General features: G+C 36.0%; 1 protein-coding gene across 1 annotated transcript in view; it reads right to left on the bottom strand.

The window, feature by feature from the left end:
- FNDC3A (fibronectin type III domain containing 3A) overlaps window positions 1–24,582 on the bottom strand; it is a 139,829-nt gene that overhangs the window by 30,108 nt on the left and 85,139 nt on the right. Inside the window, exons 4-13 of the mRNA XM_065895997.1 lie at window positions 22,561–22,798; window positions 16,572–16,841; window positions 15,369–15,427; window positions 10,673–10,830; window positions 8,670–8,729; window positions 7,406–7,544; window positions 5,647–5,700; window positions 3,479–3,603; window positions 2,937–3,111; window positions 1,071–1,157 (exon numbers count right to left, since the gene is read on the bottom strand). Of these exons, the coding sequence (XP_065752069.1) occupies window positions 1,071–1,157; window positions 2,937–3,111; window positions 3,479–3,603; window positions 5,647–5,700; window positions 7,406–7,544; window positions 8,670–8,729; window positions 10,673–10,830; window positions 15,369–15,427; window positions 16,572–16,841; window positions 22,561–22,798 (1,365 nt within the window). The remainder of the gene's footprint in view (window positions 1–1,070; window positions 1,158–2,936; window positions 3,112–3,478; window positions 3,604–5,646; window positions 5,701–7,405; window positions 7,545–8,669; window positions 8,730–10,672; window positions 10,831–15,368; window positions 15,428–16,571; window positions 16,842–22,560; window positions 22,799–24,582) is intronic.

The raw sequence follows: 24,582 nt of genomic DNA on the forward strand, positions 1-24,582 counted from the left end.
ATAATGCAAATTAATAAATGTAGAAGGAATGATAAAATTTAAAAAATCACCACTTGGCAACCATTAATCATGATTACTGAATAACTGATTCAGGCAAGAATTACCAATGGGTGTTAAAACTAGTGGGTGAAACTTAGATGAGGAACAAGATGTCTACAGAGTATATTCACAAAATACTTATTACAAAGAGAAAAAGAACAACTTTACAGTGAAGAAACATGGTAGATATCACCTTCATCAAGTAACTACTAGTGACTGGACAATTGAAACTGTGCACCACTACATAGAGCATTAAAATATCATTACTTTTTTCTGATATACCTGCCAAAAAAGCACATTCTGACTATGTTCAATGACATCCACATTTTTTTTTTGACATCCACATTTTAAAAGATGTTTTGTTCACGTTTTGCAAATAAGACTCCTGTAAAACACTGAGACTGTTTTGAATTTAAATACATAAAGTTTGAGAAGCATTATTATATAGTAAAGTAAAACTTATTAAAGCTCATTTGAAAAGGCCAAAATATTTAAGATTTAAAACCACAGGGGGCTTCCCTGGTGGCACAGTGGTTGGGAGTCCGCCTGCCGATGCAAGGGACGTGGGTTCGTGCCCCGGTCCGGGAGGATCCCAAATGCCGCGGAGCGGCTGGGCCTGTGAGCCATGGCCGCTGAGCCTGCGCATCCGGAGCCTGTGCTCCATGGCGGGAGAGGCCACAACGGTGAGAGGCCCGTGTACCGCAAAAAATAAATAAATAAATAAAACCACAGGAATGGGCTTCCCTGGTGGCGCAGTGGTTGAGAGTCCGCCTGCCAGTGCAGGGTACACGGGTTCGTGCCCCGGTCCGGGAAGATCCCACATGCCGTGGAGCGGCTGGGCCTGTGAGCCATGGCCGCTGAGCCTGCAGGTCCGGAGCCTGTGCTCCGCAACGGGAGAGGCCACGACAGTGAGAGGCCCACGTACCGCAAAAAATCCCCAAAAAACCCCACAGGAGTGAGGCATGTACCTGCCTTTATAACAGGAACAATAAGAACAACAAGCAAATCTTTCAAGGGCTTTCAAAGCTTACCTTAAATTTATACTTTGTACTACGTCTGAGATTTTTCACTGTGTAAGCAAGGTCTTCTCCATCATATTTAGGCTTAAAACCATATCCCTGGAAAGGGAAAATAAGTCTTCATTAGCAGAAATATGGGGAATAAGGAATATGTGAAAAGACTCAGGTCCTCTTCATCTTCTGTTACGTGCAATGTGATTTAATGCTTGGTTGAGGGTAATCTTCATCTTGAGTAGACAGATCCAGAAATGCTACTGAACATTTGTAGGAGGATGGGGAAGACCACTTATTCTCAGTAAATACAGTAGCCAAGAGAAGATCTTTGTGTTGAGGGAAAATGAGAGACAATGGTAATATCACCATCAGTAAGCTTATGCCTAGAACTAACAGGAATTTCCCAGACAGATGTTGCAAGAGCTAAACAAAACCATAACTATTTAACATATTTAACTTTCCCTGAACACATAACTGTGTTTAGGTGAATAGATGAATAGTTGGTTGTGCTGGGAGGTTGTGATGTCACTTATGTTTGGCATTATTTAGTTTGGCATTATTTATAGCCCCAGGGACAATGCTTATACTTTCCCAATGTTATTTTTAAAAATTAAAAAGACTGAGATATAATTCCCAAACCATAAAATTCCCATTTTTAAAGTATAAAGTTCAATGGTTTATAGTATAGTCACAAGCTTGTGAAACCATTGTTTAATTCCTAGTTCCAGAATAAAGCCTGTACTTTACTTTCTGGTCAGCAATCACTTTCTCTCTTTTCTTATACACCAATATACTTTCTATCTCTATGGATTTGCCTATACCCATAGAAATGGAATCACACAATATGCAGTTTTCTGTGACTCGGTTCTTTATTTAGCATAATGTTTTCAAGGCTCATTCATGTTGTGGCATATGTCAGTACTCCATTCCCTTATGTGGCTGAATGGTATTCTACTGCACGGATATATTACACTTTGTTTATCTATTCATCAGTTGATGGACATTTCGGTTATTCCCACTTTTTGGCTATTATGATTAATGCTGCTGTGAACATTGGTGTGCAAAGTTTTGTACAAACATGTATTTTCAATTCTTCTGGGTATACACCTAGAATGGACCAAGCTATTTTTTTAAAATTAATTTTTATTGGAGTATAGTTGCTATACAACGTTGTGTTAGTTTCTACTGTACGGCAAAATGAATCATCTATACATATACATATATCCCCTCTTTTGGATTTCCTTCCCATTTAGGTCACCACAGTGCATTAAATAGAGTTCCCTGTGCTATACAGTATGTTCTCATTAGTTGTCTATGGACCAAGCCAGTTTTGACTCATATTGATTGCTTCAAAGTAACTCTGAAAAGCTATGAAACTATATATAACTAGGAGAAGACAGCCTAACTCTTGTTTAGCTCAGGTCTAGCTTACAGGAGATGAGACACTGGTAACTAGATTCAGGCTGCACTGTATAGTCTCATGTGAGGCTCTTCAAAGTTTCTGTGGCACTTGGAGAAGCAATGCATGAACACAGTTGGAGAAGGGAGACATTCTCTTTTCTTATCTATTAGAGTTGCTTAGTCTAAGGCTGTGGTGATCCTTCCCTCTCTTTATTTTCCCCTAAACATATATACTTAAAGTGTAGTCTGTGTTGTTCCCAGGCATAAAATGTATCCAAACACACATAAAAACCAAAACCCCCTCCAACACATCAAGAAAACAAAAGGCTGAGTTGTCCCTCACTTCCAGTCCCTCCCAAACAGTAACCAACCAAGGTTTCAAAGCATCTGGGAAACGATCTAACTATTGTGGCAATATTTACTGTATCAGGATTAATGTCACACTGAAATGCTTTAAGTACCATATTTAAAATACATACTTACTGAAGTTTCTTCCTCCATCTCTAAAATATAAGAAATTCCTTCATCTGATGGTGTTCCTGAGGGTTTACTCCATTGTAAGGATAACCAAGTAACCCCAGCTTTAATTAATATAGGACTTGCTGGCATAGAAGGGGCACAGCCTGAGGTGTAATATAAGACTTCTTCACTAAAACCACTGTTGAAGCAAATGGTTTTTAAGAAGGAAGGAAAATAGTTATTTTTTATAGCCAAAGAACTCATTTTGATAAGTGACATTTTTGGGGCAAATGATAATTTTGATAACTAATTATAATCCAATAATATCTTGGATTTGGTAATATCTTTATGGTAACCAGGTCAGATACCTAAAAGTGAATTAGTATTGTTTTAAAACTGCAGTTTATGTAATTAACAAATTCTCTCATAGCTTTGCTAGGTTAGTAACACATCTTAACTATATCAACGAAGTGATAACTAAGGCAGAATTTTTAGTGGATAATTTGGACTGTGAATAATTTATACAAATGAATAGTCTAAAGTATCTACATTAAAATGTATCTTACCTTGGACCATAGTCATTTTTGGCTGATAGTCTAAATTTACAACCCATTGCTGGTGACAGTTTAGTAATTTTAAATTGCTTCTGTAAGCCCGTGTAACACTGACAAAATTCTCCATTTCCTTTTCCCTAAGAGAAACAGTTATTATATATCATTGTACATTACTGTAATTCCTAATTGATAGTAACATATTAGCTAGTGTACATTAAAAATCATCTTTGTTACATGCATGTCATGAATCTCAAGAGAAGTCTAAGATAACACATCTTTTATATGATACTCACTGTTCATTAACGCAGAATTCAAAAACTGAAGAGCAGGCATCTCTGTATAGCTTCTTGAACTAAGCACCCTGTTTCATAGCTGATGCTTAACCTCTGGCTTTTAGTAAAAGAAACTCTTTCCAGGTATGGATCCCACAATCTCTATGGGGGGACTGGTAGCGGTGGAAATAGGTTGATCTTTGATATGCATAACTGGCAGCTTTCCTCAACCTATGAAAAGTTCTATGCAAACAGTTTCAAGAAAAGGTCCCTACCCATCCCCAAACCACCTAGATAGCTGCTAAACTTCCTTAAAGATTTTGGCACTACTACTGCTTAGATTTAATACTGAAAGAGTATAAACAGAGAGAAAAATCCCATTACAGACATTAAGATGGGAGAGAGAAAAGTCTGCAGTTCAGGACAACTGAAGAGTTTTAGAAATTTAAGATGCTACATAAAATCAACACATTTTTTATTTTCTACCCATTTCTCGTTATTGTGTGGTAGAGGTAAAGGGCGGTTAGGGTGACCTCTGCTTCAAAGAAAACCTTTAGTCTGAATCTGGTTGCTTTATTGAACTCTAATGTTAGTTTTAATAGTGTTTATAGTTGATTCTATCAAGTTATCTAAATAGAAAATCATGTCATCTCTAAAAAATGATAATCTTGCTCCCCTAGCCCAGCCACCATAGCTCTACCTCTTGTTTTGATTCCAAATCATACTGTATTAGCTATAACTTCCTGAATAATGTCAAATAAAGCTGGGGAAAACTGGCAACTTTGACTTGTATTTGCTTTGACTAGAAGTGCTTTTATTGTTTAGTGATAGTACTGCACTTAATACAAAACTATCAAATAAGGAATTACCTTTCTATTCCTAATTTGTTTTGAGTTTTAAATGAGATGGGTGATAAATTTTATCAAATATCTGTCATAATTTATTAAGATGATACAGTTCTTTTTCTCAGTTACTATGATACAGCAATAGACTTCCTAATTCTGAATTCTCTTAGACCTTCTGGAATAAAACTTACTTGGGTTGTGCCTCAATTTGAATTCCCAAATTATCAGTGGAATTTCTTCTACTCCCTCTGGCCCCTCCTCTTAGCTGCAGTGAAGCAGCCGGGCAAAAGAGAACATGATATATATAAATGACAGTAAAACAAAGTACTAAACAATAAAGCCCAGTATGTTTGCTGTGGTAGGCTGAATAACAGCCCCCGAAGTTATCCAGATCCTAATCCCTGGAACCTGTGAATGTTACCTCACATGGTAGCAGGAACTGTACAAATGTGGTTAAGGTAAGGCTCTTGAGATGTGGAGAGATTATCCTGGATTATCTGGGTGGGTCCTAAATGGAATTACAAGTGTCCTTTTTAAGAGGGAAGCAGAGAAGGACTTGAAGACAGAAGAGGAAGGCCATGTGATAATGGCAGCAGGGGGAGAAAAGGCAATCTGATGTGGCCATGAACCAAGTAATGAGCACAGCCTCCAGAGCTGGAAAAGGCAAGGAAATGCATTCTGCTCTAGAGTCCCTGGAGTAAGCACGGCTGTGGTGACACCTTGATTTTGGCCCAGTGAAAGCTACTTTGGATTTCTGGTTTCGAGAATTATAAGAGAGTAAAAGTGTTGTTTTAAGCCACTCAGTTTGTGGTAATTTGTTAAAGCAGTCACAGTAAATGAACATGCTTGCCTTTAAGGCTGATGTGAAAGAAAATATTCCATCAAGTTAATTAACCAAGTGATAGCTTTGATGGTGGTTTAGTTGAAAACAATTAGAACACTGGGAAGTCTGGTCAGTAATGGTTTCTAAGAACACCATCAGCTGACTCATAAACAAAAAGGTATTTCTGCCTGAGGATATGCATACATTTTAGCCTAATTTAAAAAGTTTAAATGTACTTACCTCATCCCATTCTAAAATAAAACTTTGGATTTTAGAACCATTGTCACTAGGTGCCTAAAACAAACACCAAAAAACAAACAAAAATGAGTACAAATTAGTACTTTTATAAAAGATATTGTGACGATCCAATCTAAGGCATCTATTGTGTGTTGCAGATGTTCTCTGGGATTTAGCCCTGGAAAAATGTGCACAGAGAATACAGAAATACATGCGTATCCTATAATCCTTTTAACTTCAAGAAAATAAAACAAGAGGCTACTCAAATTTTTATGAACACTGAACAATCTCTTTTATCAAGATCTCTTAACTTTTATAATTTTAAAAAAAAAATTTATTATTTTTGGCTGGGCTGGGTCTTTGTTGCTGTGTGGGCTTTCTCTAGCTGCGGCGAGCGGGGCCTACTCTTTGTTGCCGTGCACGGGCTTCTCACTGCGGTGGCTTATCTTGTTGCAGAGCACAGGCTCTAGGCGTGCAGGTTTCAGTAGTTGCGGCTTGTGAGCTCTAGAGCACAGGCTCAGTACTTGCGGCGCATGGGCTTAGTTGCTCCGCGGCATGTGGGATCTTCCCAGACCAGGGCTCGAACCCATGTCCCCTGCATTGGCAGGCGGATTCTTAACCACTGAGTCAGCAGGGAAGCCCTATAATCCTTTAAAAAAATAAATAAACTGCCTTTTATCAGAAGGTTTTATCAGCTTTAAGCTCCTGGGATAGATCCTGTCATTTTCATTAAAACTCAACTTACAATCTGAAAGTGATATTGTGTAATACACTAAAAAGTGAAAGAACTAGTGTTCTGAAAGGAACTCCAAGAGGGCATACTGTCTGGATCTCTGCTTCTAGACTCCACGTGTCAACCGCCTAAGACTGCTAATTCACCAATCTGTTAATTTTCAGTGGTGAAAATTTCAGCTTTTTTGGTCATTTTTTCCCCAGTATTTAATCACTCTAAAACTAAAGAATTTCACCTTCATTTCAGTACAATGAAGAATTGTTCTTTTCCTCTAGGACTTCTGAATGTGCTCCTGGACATCCATACAGGTGAAATACCTGTTTATAATTATTACTGCCTAGACCCTAATTCCATTTTACAAGGTATTTGCGGTATAGTTTTAACAGTTACTGTATTCCCCCAAATGCAACTACTATGCAAGTTGGGAAAGCTTGTACTTAATTTTATTCAAAAATTTACCAAGACCTAGGTATCATTTCAGAAAATCATGTCACCAATGACAATGATGTCTGTGGTGTGTGAATTACCAATTCTATCTAGTGTCTTTCCATTACATCTTCTTGTGTAGCTGGGCACAAATATTATATATCAAAAAATATATTATTCTATTAAAAATAATTTTATTCCTCAAGACATTAATATTTTAAAAACTATGAGTCTAGTTATTATGAATCTCATTTTAGGATAAAATTCAGGATATAAAGGTGTCATTACAGAGTATTATAGAAAGTAGTAATGAGCCTGAGAATTACACATTGCAGTGTCATCACAAATTCAGTATAAGGGCTGCTAATTATAAATCAATCTTTTCTGCTATACTTAACATTATAGTAAGAAAAACTGATGAGTGTTAATAACACAAATAAGAGTGTTATTTTATAAGGAACAAATGCCTATTTAATAATGTGAAGAGCAAGAGCAATTTAGCTTAAACCTTTTTGTCTCCAAAAACAAATGAAGTTTAATACTACAGAAGAAAAAAAAGGAAAACAAATGTCCAGTTGGAAATACTCTAGAGAATATTCTTACCTTCCATTGCAAAGTGAGTGAATTTTTGGTCCGATTGGCTATCCTTGGTGGATTAGGTGTGTCAGGTTCACAGCTCAAGGTGGTAAAGGTTTCAGCTTCGGAAGGAGTTCCCTTTATAGAATTGTATTCTGCCTGGACTCTAAGGTGATAGAATAAATTGTTTTAACCTGCAGATAGAATCACTGTATCCTACCATTCTATAGCATCACCTTTAAGTACGGGCAAGTCAGTAAGATGCCCTCTAAAATGTTCTATTGAGAAAATATGCATATCAGAAATAAAGGGTGACCCTTAAAAAAAAGAAAAATAGAATAGGCCAGGGGCTTTCATATTTTTCTGACTGCCGAAAGTAAGAATACATTTTAAACTGTGACTGTGTCTCTGAGATATGCATTTATACACACACACACATACACACACACACACGCATGCACAAGTACCCTGAAACAATATCCTTAACTAGGGTAATATACTGATACTTTCTATTCCATTTGATATTTAAATTAAAAAATTCTGAATATAACCCACAAAATTAATTTCATGATTCAATAATGGTTGCAATCCACAGTTTGAAAAATATTAGGTTGGATGATACTTTGGGTTTATCCATAGGATGTATAATTGAAGACTTAATTTAATAGTTTAATAGGATGTATAATTGAAGACTTAATTTAATAGTTTAATAGGAATAATCCCAACTACAAGTGTTCTTTTTAAAAAGAGGTGACTGACTAAATCGTTATACTGAGTCCCAGCTGGGGAGACCCTAGAGTCTATAAAATAATTTCGGTAAATTATAAAAGAAGAACTGTGCAGAACAAAACAGTAGTATCTAAGTTATCCTAATTAAATGTTATGAAATTCTCAGTTTTAATATCCCAAACTTGTACAAAATAGGATGGAGTAAAAATACGTAAGTAGCAAATATTATTTATGATTCTGTTTTGTAAAAGTTTCAAAAGCTGGGACAGTTTTCCAGTGCTGAATTAGATATTACAGCTATATTATACATATCTGTATATTCATTCTAATCCCTAGGTCCTACAAACAGGGTGATTTACCACATCAATGTAACATTTGAGTTAAATGTTTTTCTTTTTTTTGGAAAGTGTTGATAATTATACCACAAGAAAAATCAAAGTCCACAAAACCCATGTTTTTAATCCAAAATTAATATTTAAATTATATTCTAGACTTTTAAGGAAATCATTAAAAACAAACCCTATGCTATATCATATAAAAGCAACATATAGGAATTCCTTACTTTGCATGGTAATCTGTAGCTGGTTTGAGATCATTTAAAGTGACACTGGTTTCTTCTCCTCTGGGGAAAAAAAAGGCAACATTTCGTTGTCTGATAAAGCATTCCAGAGGATATGTATTATGTACACTACAGTTTGTGGTACTTTATGAAATTATACTGCTTCTTACTTTTCCAACTGTAACCACATTCAGATTGCACTAATATGCAATTTGTGTAATTAAGATATATGCCGAACTTAAGCATGTACCTGAATACCACTTTAAAACAAAAAGGTATGCTAAGCAAATCAATTGTGTAAGCCAGACTCTTTTTTCCCCCCCCTGTGGAGTTAGGGAATATACTTAGCTTACTGAAGAAACAGAACCATTTTCAATTATTTGAAAATCCACTGGTATATAATTAAAACGCTAAATAACACATGTACTACTGAAATCAAACCTACCAAATTTCTACAAGGAGTCTGCCACAACTGGATTTTATTTAAAATATAACACGGAACTTTATTTAAAATGTTAGTTTAATGAGTAGATAAAAAAAACTGAATCATAATTTAAGGTAAAGCATTTTTTATGGCCACTATTAAATTTTCAAATATAATGGCACATATTTTCTTAAATAATCATTTGATACAACTATTATTTGGGTATGTAGCCAACAAACTAGCCTGTTTTCTCTTCCTTTTCTTTTAAATCACTGTTCTCTGTTTCATTTCCTTCAGTTAAGTTTCTCTCCTTTCCACTTTATGGATTTCTTCCTCCAACCTCCCACCTCCCTCCCACTTTCCTTCCACAGCTATCCTGTTTCTCAAATCAAAGCCAGTGAATCGTATGAGAAAGGAAACATGTCTCACTGATAGAAGTACACCTTAATGAATCAGGCAGTTGTAGTAGCAGCCTCAGAAAGAGACCTTAATTGGTGCAGGGTAAAAAAGGTGACTAAGGTTGACTAATGTCCCTCTTGTGCTCTCTGGTCAGGCTGCAAATGGAGATAAATCCTTCCTCTGAGAAAACAGCCATATCAAACTAGAACAGCCATTAACACAAAAAGAAACCTTTACGTTGATGCTCCTTTACCCTCTGTTTACCTCTTAGGTAGGTTTTGTCTCTTTTAAGAAGAAATAGAATAAACACAAGGAAGTCTCAAAAGAGAGAAGGAGATAGGACATTCTTATAACCTTATGTTGCTAGATGACAGTCACTGGAGCAGTTTCTCTTTCCTTTCTTCCCCACACTAGCTATTTTTTTGAAAAAAGATACCAAGAAGGCTGATGTATCCAGTGTTGTGTGTTAATAATGATCATTCAAATGGCTAACCACCTCCTTTACAATCTTCCTGGTGGTGAAATTTTAACTAGTAATCGACTTTACTCTTTTTCATCAGAATAAGCAATTTCTATATGAATAAGAAGAGAAAAATAATTTATTTTACAACCATCAATCATAAACATCACAGTTTTAGCCACTGATACTTTCTAAGGCTTCTTGGTATATAATACACTTTAGAACCAAGAAAAGAGAACTATGATTTTTTCAAACTATGATTATTAACATACCAACACACAAATGAGGAACAATGGTACTAAATTCATTTTACAATGGGATATGAGCTTGTACATATAAGAATTAAATCCAACTCCCTAGAGGAGCAATATCACATTGCATGAGTTCACAATATAAGAGTTCTCCATTTCAGGTCCTGGCTTCTACATACTACAATTTATATTTATGTCTCAGGAATACGTGAATAGTGAAATATCTATTAGGGAGCCTACTGAAAAATAAGCTGAATGTGGGCAATGAAAGTGATTATTCCAAGGGAGTGTAGACAGAAATGTGAACCAGCCAGCATTTGGACTATTTACATTGAAATTACTATCACTGGTCAACTTATAGAGTCAAAATAAAAGCATGAAGAGGGAAAATAGCACAGAATTAGTTTTAAGCTGTTTTTGATAAACCATTAACTTATATAATGGCAGGGAGTAAAACATAACAAATACCTACGTATATACACTTTTATATTTCCCATCTTTTCCAGTACTTGAGACCAGAATTTCATAACCATAGAGCTCGGGTACAGTAGTCTCATCTGTTTCGCCATTAATGAGGCTGGAAGGAGGTGACCAGGTAAGTACTACTGTCCTTGCCTGGATGTCTGAGGCCTGCAAAAACATAATATTTGAAAGCTCTTTGAAACAACTAATGTGTACAACAAACAGTAAAAAAAATCTAATGGGGTTTCAAGATTAAATAAAATATATCTAACTACTTACATAAAATGGCTCACAAATAGAAATCTGTCCTTTTGTAGATGAGATACAATTTGCTGTGCAAGGGCAGATCGGTTCAACAAAGGTTTAAAGACCGTTTGGGGCTGTCTAAAACTATTAGTGTAAACATCATATACAGTCAAAAGAAGGGCAGAAAAAACCCACTTGTAACATGCTTGAAAGGGTTCCATTTCCTCACTTTAGAAAGTGTCTAACAATAAGAAAAAGACCAAAGCCTCAACAGAAAAATGAGCAAAGGACATGGACTGTCCGAAGAAATATAACTGAATAATATTTAAAATAAAAAGATATAAAATATATCTAACTACATTCATAATTAAATAAATGTAAATTAAAACAAGATACTACTTTTCATCCACTGGGTTAGGGAAGATTAAAATTAATTAATGGATGAAATACTGGATTAATATCTAGTGTGGTGAGGGTCTGGAGAAATGGGTGGTCTCTTAAATGAGGATAGGAGTATAGATTGGTACAATCCCTATGTAGAGCTACTTGGGAACCATTATAAAAATTTAAAATGTGTTTACTTTTTGATTCAGGAATTCTACTTCCAGGAATTTTTTTTCATGATAATATTCCGTAAACTTACATAAGTACATAAATATACACCCTTAAGAATACTCGTCGCAGCACTCTTAATAGTGGCAAGAAACTGGAAATTGGTATGCAGGTGTTCAAAAAATGAGGTAGACATGTACGTGCTGACATTTAAAGACATCCTCAATATACTGGTGCTATGTAATAGAGGAAAAACGGAAGCTGCAAAGCAATATATATGCTATGATTTCAGCTGTGTTAAAGAAATTAAAAAACGCATACAAATAACGCATACAAATATCTGAAAATGTACTATAAAAATGTACTAATCCTTACCTTTGGGGAATTTTGTGAGTATGTGTGGTGGGATGAAGAGAGATATGAGAGAAAAACAGGAGGTCTTAATAGCATTTTTACATTTTGGATTACTTTTATTAAAAAAGTCTAATAAAGAGGAAAAAAAGTCTAGGGATTTGATTTAAACTAAAGATTGGTAAGAAAGGTATCAGATTATATCAATACCCAGACATTAATGTAAAAGCTTGCTTTAAAATTATCTACATTTAATGACTATCTTAGTCAAAGACAGTAAAACAAACAGAAACAAAACAAAACCACTAACCACTAGGATGAAGCCCCTATCTTGAATTAGGCAGAATAAACAATCTATACACAAGCATAACTTTCTCTCCTTTTCAAAGCTTTCAAAGCTTGAATAAGTTTAGAAGACTGTTACTGTATTTATTTTGCTTCTGCTGAGTCACAGGAAATGTAATATTTACTGTCATGCTGTCTTTAAAAAGTCTTAGTTCAGTACTATGTTGCATTTACAATGGACTTAAAAGTGATTCCTTGTTTTAACCAGTGTCCATCTGGCTATTAATCTGTAACTGTGTAAGGTTTTCTTTCCTTTTTAAACAAACATACTGTTAACATACATATATCTGTACCCTTTAGAGTTTCTTGATTTTATGGGATGATCATAACTGTGTTAAAACTGTGAGAACAGGGAAGTGAACAGTATTCTGAAGGTAGGTAAGTTAATAGCATTAACTGGCATCTACATTATAAAGCTTATTAGGCTTTGTGGGTACTGATTACATCATCAAAAGCATAGGCAATAGAGAAAAGACTAAGCAGGGAGACAGAAGACTTGTCACTAATTTGCTTGGTGATACTAAACTCTCAACCTTTTAGGTTCCAGGTGCCATCTATAAAAATGAGTGAAATGATCTATTTACCTTAATTAATCAAATACAGTATATTTAAAATGGCTTTTTTTGGGGAATAAATCTAGATTTACAGAAAAGTTGGGAAGATAGTATACATACAGAGTTCTGTATACTTTCTACCCAGCTTCCTCTAATGTTAACATTTTATATAATGATGTATTTCTGTCAAAACTAAGAAATTAACACTGGTAGAATACTATCAATTAAAATTTTAACTAAACTAAATAGACTTTTCCAGGATACTATGTTGAATTTACCAAGTATAGCTTAAAAAAAAAAATTAGACACACTGCTAATTTCAGCTTTTCTAGACAATCCATTTTTACAGAATAACTCTTGGTCCCAACTCATTCTTTAAAAAAGATATTTTATTACTTGCATATAAATGTTAAGGCACAAAAGATTACACTAGGGTTGCTGTGGAAAACTTCATGAGAAGTGAATTTTGAACAGAATTTTAAAGGATTTGGGATGGGATATAATTTTGGTAGAAAAGAAATGGGTAAGCTGCTGGAACATGTGTGAGTGTGTATTTTAGTAATTTCATGTTCATGAAAACCATAGATTAAGGGAGAGAGAGAGATAGTGGACCATTAAAAGGATGATTGATAAGGGAACGAGGAAATGATCAACCATGTCAAACACTGGAGGGAGATCAAGGAGAATGAATGTAGTCTGAAAAATGCCTAAAAATGCTGTTTTCTGGTGCTGGTTTCAGAAGAATGTAACCAGTTGTAAAGAAGAAAGAGAAGTGGACTGCCATTAAGGTACTGTGAAATTCCTGTGTAAAGATGAGTGTGTGCGTGTGTGTCCAGGAAAAAGTAGATCCTAGAAATTTATAGCGAAAAAAAGGATAAAGCTTGCAATTCAGTTTGGCATGGGGAGAATTAAAGGTAAAGAAGAAATCTAAGATAATACTGATACTGTGAGCCAGAGAAATCTGGATAAGTGTTCATTGATGGAAATACTGAAATCAGAAAACTAAAGGGATCTAATCCAATTCCTTTTTTATTTTAGAGGAACAATGGAGAAGAGAAAATAGTTTAGGAAAAATGATGAAGAATTTGGTTTTCTAGATGAAGTTCTAGTTGGCAAAACATACAAACTTGGGGTATTCTTTAGGATGCTTCAGGAAATGTGGTTCTAGAGAAAGAGGTGAATAATGAGGGTAAAAAATACAGATTCAGAAATCATCTGAAATATGTCTTCTATTTGTATGCTACTTTAGAAGTAAAATTTCCTTTTATATCCACCTCACTTGATCCTTATAATTATGCTCTAAAGCAGGCAAAACAGACATAACTATCTTCATTTCATAGATGAAACACATTCAGAAAGGTTAAGTGACTTGTCTGAGGTCACTCAACTAGTGACCAGGGCCTGAATAATTCAGTTCTTTTTTTGCTACACAATGCTTCCATTTTTTATTTTAAAAAATTAAAAAAAATTGTTTTATCTTTTGGCCATGCCACACAGCATGCAGGATTTTAGTTCCCCAACCAGGGATCAAACGCACGCTCCCTGCAGTGCAAGTGTGGAGTCTTAACCACTGGACTACCAGGGAAGTCCCCACAATCCTTCCATTCTGAATCCACTTCTAGACAGTAGCTGAAAATAGACATGACCATGTAAAAATACGTGTAAGTACTGACAAAGACTAAATGGTAGTAGGCAAACATGAAAATAGAAGTGGTTGAATTATGTACAGTATATTTTAACTTTTGAGGAAGCTTGTGGTCTTTGTTGGGTAGTGATCAAAACCATTCTTGAAGAAAAGCTGTTCGAGCCCTGGTCTGGGAAGATCCCACATGCTGTGGAGCAACTAAGCCTGTGTGCCACAACTACTGAGCCTGCACTCTAGAGCTCGTGCACCATGACTACTGAGCCCACGAGCCACAACTACTGAAGCCCGCGCACCTAGAGCCTGTGCTCTGCAACAAGAGAAGCCACTGCAACGAGAAGCCCGCGTGCCACAACAAAGAGTAGCCCCCACTCGCTGCACCTAGAGAAAGCCCACGTGCAGCAACGAAGACCCAACGCCACCAAAAATAAATAAATAAATTTATTTTAAAAAAATTCAGTTTGTACAAGCACTTTAATCTTTCTTCTTATCTGATGGAAATATTTTTTCTATTAGAATGATAGCCTTTATTTAGGCTATTCTAAAAATATGCAGATGTAGCCAGTTTTGCTGTCATACCTTTTTCTGATTTCTTCTATTACATCTACACAAAAAAAGGACTGGGGAATATTAACTTTCTTCTATGGTTTGATTTTAACTCTTTTTGTATATGGAGTTAATTGGATATATTTAATTTGGAAATAATATAAATGGGTTTTTAAAAAAATGATAATCAGTTGTACCTACACTCCTTATTAGATCTTTGCTTGGTCCAGTCATTTCCAATGTCATTGAGCATATATTAAAACCTTGTTTAAAAATTCTTGGTTGAGTATTCTGCTTCACTGATTAAACTAAACTATCTCACCTTATGTCAGATCTGTACTGATCCACTACTGACCTCACATTCCTTACATATAGTTAAGTTTTAAACAAGGCCTGAATAGGCCTGAATATACCAAAATCCTATATGAATATACTAAATATAATGTCAAGAAAATACATAAGATACTTACCACTGGTTTGACAATGTTGGAAAGAAGTGCTTCAAAAGCTTTAGTTTCTTCATCTTTTTCTTAAAAACAAAACAAAACAAAAAATGAACCTAAATGCAATCATCCCACTCCCTTCCCAATATGTCTTCTAAAACATATACCAAGTGGTTGGTATTTGAGAGTTTTATTTTCTGGTTTTTACCTCTTAGTTCATATTCAGCAGCTTGTGGCTCTTTAGAGTTCTTCTGCCTCAGTTTCTATGTCTGTTTTAACCATGATTACTAATTATAATACCACTATACACATCTGAACTAGTCAATAAGTTTTACGGAAAGTATATTTTTATACTTTAAAAAAAAAAAATAAAGAATACTCTCTCTCTGGAAAGTCCTTATTTGCCAATCTCATACCTCTTAATGACAAGTTAACTAAGTATTTGTTTCATGACATGCCTTAACTGTGGTTCCCAAAATAGGAATATAATTGACTTGACCATAACTTATAGCCACCACTGATGTATCTGAAACTTTAGCTTAACTCTTCTGAAACATCAGTGCTGAAAAGAATGATCAGAAGGTCTCAAATATATGGGAGAACATTTTGATAAATGTTAATAGGCAAGCCAAGAGGCTGTTAAAGCATTAAATTTGTTGATGGGGAATGGAACTTTTAAAGAAAAGGAAGTAATGCTCAGTTCATATGGTGAAAGTCACAGGTTAAAAGGAAGGATCCAAGGGAAACATGGGGATTTTGAAACAAAAGAACTTTTGAAGAAAGAAATGGACAATACTCTATCCTAACTACAGAGTATATAAATAGATTGGTGAATGACAGAACTAGTTGCTTTCAAGGACTTGCGTATAAAGAAGCTGGGAGGATTAAAGAGTTTTGATAAAAATCAGCATAGCCTTATCTAGGTCCAGAAAGAAGAAGGAAAGGAATCTGGATGAACTTTGAGTTTTCCTATCAAAGACAAATTTCTCTTGGTTAGTAAAGTTTAGATATAGGTGAAATTATTAATTGAGCTTTCCCAAAATATAAAAAGAAATACCCTAGTAACAATTTAGGTTCTAAAACTTTCCTGTCACATTTAAGAAGTGTTAGGCTATTAATCGACAGTTTATGTGAAGCATGACGAAATGACTGAAAGGTTAGAATATACTTTTAGTAGGTTAAATGATGATAAAAAGTACAATTAGAATATATTGTATTTTAAATAGTTACCTTCTATTTCTGTATCAATTTGCACACCACCTTTTCCCCTTCCTGACTTGTTCTTTGCTGATCCTATGTTTACACCACTAGCATTCTGCCCTTTCATAAGCCCATTATGTTCATTTATGGGAGAAGGGCATTTCTGGGGTGATGATGGTGGACTGTTCATTTTATCCTTCTGTGTTCCTTGGCGATCCTTTAATTTTTTCTGCAAACGTTCATATGTCTTACTAGATCTTTCATCTCTAAAGTTGGACCTTCCATGTGTAGAGTGGGCATCTGAGAAGAAATAAAAATAAGACATTTAAAAAGGTCACTCTCTCCAAACCCATTTATGGCATGAGAAAAGAACAGGAAATAAATCTATCTATATTATATAAAACTTATGTATTATAAAATATTTCAAAGAATAATCTTGCATAACAAAGCTATTTCTGTGTCTCCACCAACTGAGAGAACCAAGCTTTGTGACTTGATTATAACTGTAATCTTATAGACACTTCTTTCCTTCCTCTTTTCTCAACTATTAATCTCCATAGAAACAGCTTGCTGATATGCTATGACTATTACAGGTGGGGAATAAGAGCTGAACTGAGCTGTGTACAGTTCTTCTTTTACTCTTTTGTAGCCATTACTTTTAGCATCTCTTTCAACTTCACACATATCAACTAGTAAACAGAAAATCTCCACCTACCTAAATTCCCTTATGACTCAAAAAAAGCAAATCATCACTAAAAAAATGAGGTTTTAAGAGTCAGCAAAAAGAAGTGAGTGGGACTGTTAATTAATAACAGAATCTAGGTACAGAGTGTTACATTTTCAGATATTGTAAACTCAGGGCTGAGACTTAGAATGTATTCATTCTAATAAGTCATAGAGCAATGTAATGTAAATCAGTACCCTCATGAATATTGTTAAATCAGTTGTCCTCAGAGTTCATTTTCATTGTAAATTTAAAATCTGTAGTGAGGAAAATATTTTTCAAAGGAAAAGTCTCAAAAATCTCAGTAAAAAAGTTTTAATTTATCAGTGATTTAAGAAAATTAGTATAATATTCTTGAATACTGTAAGGATATGCACAATAACATTAAAATAAAACCCCAGGAATTTGGATATATACAAGTAAAAGAGTAAGTTTAGAGCCTTACTTCATATTATACACAAAAATTAACTCAAAATGAATCAAAGACCTAAATGTAGGAGCTAAAACTATAAAACTTATAGAAGGAAACAAGCACATATCTGCACAACTTTGGATTTGATAATAATTTCTTAGATATGACACCAAAAATACAAAGCAATCAAAGAAAAAATAAGGTGGACTTCATTAAAAACTTTTCTGCATCAAAGGATACCATCAAAAAAGTAAAGAGACAACATGGGATAAAATATCTGCAAATCATATATCTGATAAGAGACTTGTATCCAAAATACATAAAAACATTTACAACTCAACAGAAAGATAAATAACCCAATTAAAAAGAGGTGAAGGGGCTTCCCTGGTGGCGCAGTGGTTGAAAGTCCGCCTGCCAATGCAGGGGACACGGGTTCGTGCCCCGGTCCGGGAAGATCACACGTGCCGCAGAGCGGCTGGGCCCGTGAGCCATGGCCGCTGAGCCTGCGCGTCCAGAGCCTGTGCTCCGCAACGGGAGAGGCCACAACAGTGAGAGGCCCGCGTACCGAAAAAAAAAAAAAAAGAGGTGAAGGATTTAAATAGACATCTTTCCAAAGATGATATAAAAATTGCCAATAAGCAAATGAAAAGATGCTCAACATCAGTAGTTACTAGGGACAAGCAAATCAAAACCATACTGAGATAATACTTCATACTCACTGGGATGGCTAGAAGCTAAAGACAAATTTTGGCAACGATAGGAAGAAATTAGAACTCTCATACATTGCTGGTAGGAATGTAAAATAGTACAGTCACTATGGAAAACAATTTTGCAGTTCTTCAAAAAGTTAAACATACAATTACCATATAAGCCAGTAATTCCACTCTTAGTTATATACCCAGGAGAAATGAAACCATATGTCTACACAAAAACTTGTACACAAGTGTCACAGCATCATTATTCATAACTGACAAAAAGTGGAAACAACCCAAATGTCGATCAACTAATGAATGGAAAAACAAAATTATATCCACATAATGGAATATTTTTCAGCCATAAAAAGGAAAGGAGTACTTACCATGGTACAAGCTTGAAATATACCTTGAAAACAGTATGCTAAGTGAAAAATGCTAGATACAAAAGGCTATATATTGTATGAACATTTACATGAAATCTCTAGAGTAGACAAATCCATAGAGACAGAAAGTAGATTATGAGGTGGGGGAATTGGGACTTACTCTTAATAGACACAGAGTTTCTTTTTGGGATGATAGAAATGTGTTGAAATTAGATAGCAGTAGTGAATGTAGTATCTAGTGAATATACTAAAAATCACTGAACTGTACACTTTAAAATGGTGAATTTTATTATGTGAATTATCTCAATAAAAAAAGAAAAAAAACACAGGGACTGTAATTAATTAGTGCATACTTTAAAAATGTAGTTTATCCAAATGTTTTTATATTTCATTTACTACGCAAATAGAATGATAAATGGACCATGAGGGGAAAATAAAAAATATGTTGTAATAACAGGAAATTTATTATCAAACAGATCTGAGAGGGTTAAAATCCTCAACAATGAACTAGTTGTGACCTTGCAGAAATTACTTAACATTTCTGAGCTTCAGTTTAATTATCTGTATTTTGGAGGACTTTATTGAGGCTTAAGTGAGATAATACATGTATGAGCATAGTGTCTAGCAAAGTTCAGCCTCAATAACCATAGTTGTTGACAGTGAAATGTTGGATTAGGTCCCACTTTGGGAATCCAAACAAAATATGCATGGAAAAGGGGTCATGGAGGCAGCTACTAATTATAAAACTACTGTAAGTTACTAGGATCTAGTGGTAAATTCCTTGGCTTATAACCTCAAATACAATATAACTCTTATCTTCCATCACTGGGTAGCTGGTTTTCAGATTAGTGCTCTTTGTAGATCTGTATGCTTCACTTTCTTTCTCATCGCTGTGAATCATATTCATACATTCTAATGCATATCTCCTCTGAATAACAGTGGGTTTTAACAATGTAAAACAGTAGTAAATTGTAATATTTAGCCTTTTCTTATAATTTTCTCAGACACATTTTAAAAAAATATTTATTTATTGATTGATTGATTGACGCATTGGGTCTTCGCTGCTGCGCAGACTTTCTCTAGTTGTGGCCAGAGGGGGCTACTCTTCGTTGCGGTGCGTGGACTTCTTATTGCTGTGGCTTCTCTTGTTGCGGAGCATGGGCTCTAGGTGTGCAGGCTTCAGCAGTTGCAGCACGTGGGCTCAGTAGTTGTGGCACACGGGCTTAGTTGCTCTGTGGCATGTGGGATCTTCCCGGACCAGGGATCGAACCTGTGTCTCCTGCGTTGGCAGGCGGATTCTTAACCACTTCGCCACCAGGGAAGTCCCAAGTCATAATTAGGAGTAAAAAATGGAAGAGACCGATTTATAGTATTTACTCTGGCTACTCAAAATTAAGTTCATGGGGCTTCCCTGGTGGCGCAGTGGTTGAGAATCTGCCTGCCGATGTAGGGGACGCGGGTTCGTGACCCGGTCTGGGAGGATCCCACATGCCGTGGAGCGGCTAGGCCCGTGAGCCATGGCCGCTGAGCCTGTGCATCCGGAGACTGTGCTCCCCAACGGGAGAGGCCACAAAAGTGAGAGGCCCGCGTACCGCAAAAAAAAAAAATAATAAATAAAATAAAGTTCATTGGACCACTGCATGAGCCTCACCTGGAAATTTGTTAGAAATGCAGAAAACCAAACCACACTCATACCTATGGAATTAATATGCATTACTTGGGCAACAGAAATAAGTTTGAAAAAAATGTAATATATTACATAATATATATAATACATCTACTACTTACAGGTTGTGCTACACAATTTAAATTTTGTATTTAGAGTTATTTCTTCTACAGATTTACTAAGCGTAAATGACAGGTACTGATTAAATGCAAGGAAAACAGTGATGAATAAAACAGATTCAGTTCTTAGGTGGTTTACAGTTAAATAAGGGAGAAAGACATCCAAGAAAAGAACAAAAAAAACCAAATTGTGTTAAGTTCTGTGAAAGAAACAAAAGGTTTCAGTGCTAGAGACTGAGAAGGATAGGTTAGGGAAGATCTCTCTGAAAGCTGAAATCTAAAGGAAAAAAAAAAAAAAAAAGAAGCCTTGCATGGAAAAGGGGGAAGAGCACTTCTGGTAGAGAGAACACCATTTGCAGAAGCATTGAGGCAAGAAAGAGCTTGGTTCTGAAAAACCGGAGGTGGGGCACACGCATGGGAAAAAGTGGGACAAGGCAGGATCTTGTCCAGGTCAGCCGTTTGCAACCAGCATCAATCCTGGCCCCCAGGAGTCATCTGGAATGTCTGGAGATATTTTTAGTTGTCACAATCGAGTCAGGGTGAGGGCTGGAGTTGTGTGCTACTGGCATCTAGTGGGTAGAGGGCAGGGATTCTTCTAAATATCCTATAATGCACAGTTCTGTCCTCCACAATAAAGACATCCTTCCTCAAAGATCTAGAGTGCCAAGGTTGAGAAATCCTGGTTCAGGAGAAGGGTTTAGGATTTTATTCTAAGTGCAATGGAAAGTCACTGAAATCCATTAAACAGAAGAATGGTCTGATTTATATTTTAAAATGATTACTCTGGCTGAGCCTGGATGGTTGGGGGCGGCAAGAATGACAGCAGAAAACCAACTGGAAGACTGTTGTTGCAGCTGTCCTGACAAGAGCTGATGGTGGACTAGAACTGAGGAGCAGTGGAGAAAAAGTAGATTCATTTGGGAAACTTCTGAAAGTAGATACCAGTTGAAGTGGGGGTTGAAAGAGGAGGAATCAAATGTGGCCACATCTGGTTTTCCCTTGAGCAAACTGAGTGGACAGTGGTACCATCTATCGGGATGAAGATGGCAGAGAAAAGCAGGTTCCATCATTGAGATTTATGTTTTAAAATGCTATAACTGAGATGTATGAGACAATTTAAGTGGAGTTATCAAGAAGGCATTTACAGGAGTTCCCTGGTGGCCTAGTGGTTAGGCTTCCGGGCTTTCACTGCTGTGGCCCAGGGTTCAATCCCTGGTTGGGGAACTGAGATCTCGTAAGCCGCATGGCATGGTCAAAAAAAAAAAAAAAGGCAGTTAGAAATAAAAGTCTGTGACTCAGAGGAGAGGTTTTGACTGAAGATACAAATTTAAGAACTGTCAGTATATAGACGGTATTTAAAGCCATAGGAAAGAATAAGATTATTATTTTGTGTGTGTGTAGTTGTCTGTTCTTCCCCAAATTTAAACTCCCTGAGGGCAGATGTTATGTCTTACTGTTTTTTTTCAGTATCTTACAGAACCTAGCAACTTTGGTTAGTGGCATCAGAGGCTTCAGGTTTTAACAGCAGCATGATTATTCCTGGCTAAAAAATTTCCTCAGAGCCTAGAGAGCAGCAGGACAAAGAAAACCTCTTGTTTGAATGTGGCCCCAAATAAATACTGCTGCATGACAGAAGTTACTTCCCCTCTTTGATTTTCTGTTTACTCATCTGCCTTGAAAGGTGATCATGAAGATGAAACATTTAACATAGTGTTTTTTTGTTTTGTTTTTAAATTAATTTTTATTGGAGTAGAGCTGATTTACAACGTTGTGTTAGTTTCAGGTGTACAGCAAAGTGAATCAGTTATACATATACATGTATCCACTCTTTTTTAGATTCTTTTCCCATATAGGTCATTACAGAGTATTGAATAGGGTTCCCTTAACATAGTGTTTGAATAACAGAAAATGATTGTGATATTGTTACCATTTTTTGTTTCTTTTATATAGTAATAGTACCTATTATATCCAAGCAAAAAATAGCCAACTCCATAAAACAGGAATATTTTTAGATACTTACCTACATCTCCATATACTTGTGAAGACTGATACTGTGTCATATACTGTGTTGCCATGTCTCCAGCTCCAGTTACTGGTGAGTACATGTGGCGTGGTGGAGGGGGCATCATGGTTGGTACAGGAATGAAACCAGGCAGAGGAGGATGTGGAGAACGATGGATGACTGTGTGACCACCAGGATGAAACTCTGGTGCCTGAGGAACCACAACAACTCTTCGAACACCATTGTCTTCAATAACCTACAAAATGAACAACAGATTAAAAGTTTCTTTCATAGGATGTTAAGCAATCTTTTTCAAATATGTTAGAGTAAGAATTTTTACACCATTAGGAGTTAATTAAGAAATTTTACAGAACCAACATGAAAAGATTTTATTAAGTACATTACATACATATGAATTAGCACTGAACAACATGAAGTAGTTTTTGTTATACAATGCAGTATAAATCTTAAAACACTGAGAAGACAAGCTAAATAATAATTTAAACAATGAGTTATGACATCTGGTATTTATCTTACGTGATACATGCATTTAGTGATACAGTAAAAATGAAGGGAGTCTCAAGGGAACTTTTTGTTTTTTGTTTTTTTTTTTGGCGGTATGCGGGCCTCTCACTGTTGTGACCTCTTCCATTGCGGAGCACAGGCTCCAGACGCGCAGGCTCAGTGGCCATGGCTCACGGGCCCAGCCGCCCCGCGGCATGTGGGATCTTCCCGGACCGGGGCACGAACCCGTGTCCCCTGCATCGGCAGGCGGACTCTCAACCACTGCACCACCAGGGAAGCCCTCAAGGGAACTTTTGGTTTGAACAAAATATGGGAAAAAAGCTGGATCCAGACTCCTAAGATCAACCATATATTGAATTTAGGTATAAAACTCTTAGGACCATGACCAGAACACTTTTAATAACTGAAGATCATTTCAAGGGAGGCAAACACCTCATATATTAACTCCCAGTTAAGAAAAATATCTGTGGCTCTGAGTCGTAGAAATTACATGTTTTTAAATAGGGGTCACACTGTGGCAAAGGATTTTTTAAAACGCCAGATTTATTCCTTTTGAACCTCACTGGACAACAAGGACATACAGGAAGGCCTAAAAAGATACAAGATTTAACCTCAAAATTAGAAATCCTTCTACTAAAACAGGGTCCTTAATCTTTTAGACTTCAATGATTACTACTGTAGTACAACAAATGGCTAACAACAGAAAATGATTAAAATGTAAAGTGCTAACTTAAAGGCAAATCCTGATATTTTCAGGAAGTACACGTTTTACTATGCTTAAACAAATTGCAAATTTTGTTTATAAACATATGTGCTTGGGAGGAATATTAGAAAACACACTTATTTGGGTAAAGGTAAGCCTAGATTACAAATAAATTACTGCTTTAGAAAGAATATAGTTGCTACTAAATAGCCTATTAAACTAACCTTACCTGTTGGAGTGTGAGATGACTTGTCTGTAATATGGGACCAGAAGAGCAAATGAATCAGTTTTTATACACTAGCTCTAGAACTACAATGCCTGGCTTCTAGCACAATGGATGCTTCATATCCCACCTCTCTCCCTATTTAACTCAGTTCTGGATTCAAGCCTCAGACAAGTGCATATGACTGACTGGTGGAAACTAAATCATACCTGGAAGCCTAGCTGAAGATAATCTGGAAACTGTTGTTTTTTCAGCCTCTAACCTATAGGAACGGACATTAGACGAAGTCTGAAATGGATTCTGAGTGACCCAAACCATGGTGTCTGTCATTAACATACTACTTTCATCTTTCTCAACTCTCTGACTCACAAATCTTAAATGATCCCGCCATTTCTGATAGGATTGTACTGTACATACTCTTAAACCTACCATCCCATCTGGTTCCCACCTATCGTTATTGCTGTATCTTCTTCCATACCAAATCCTGAACCCTTAATTCCAGCCAGGCTGGTATACTAAAAAAAACTATCTTCATACCTAACCTACATATTTCTTTATCTTGTACTTTGGTTTATGCCATCTACCCTGT

The sequence above is a fragment of the Phocoena phocoena genome, chromosome 18, assembly GCF_963924675.1.
Source record: "Phocoena phocoena chromosome 18, mPhoPho1.1, whole genome shotgun sequence".
NCBI classification, from domain to species: Eukaryota; Metazoa; Chordata; class Mammalia; order Artiodactyla; family Phocoenidae; genus Phocoena; species Phocoena phocoena.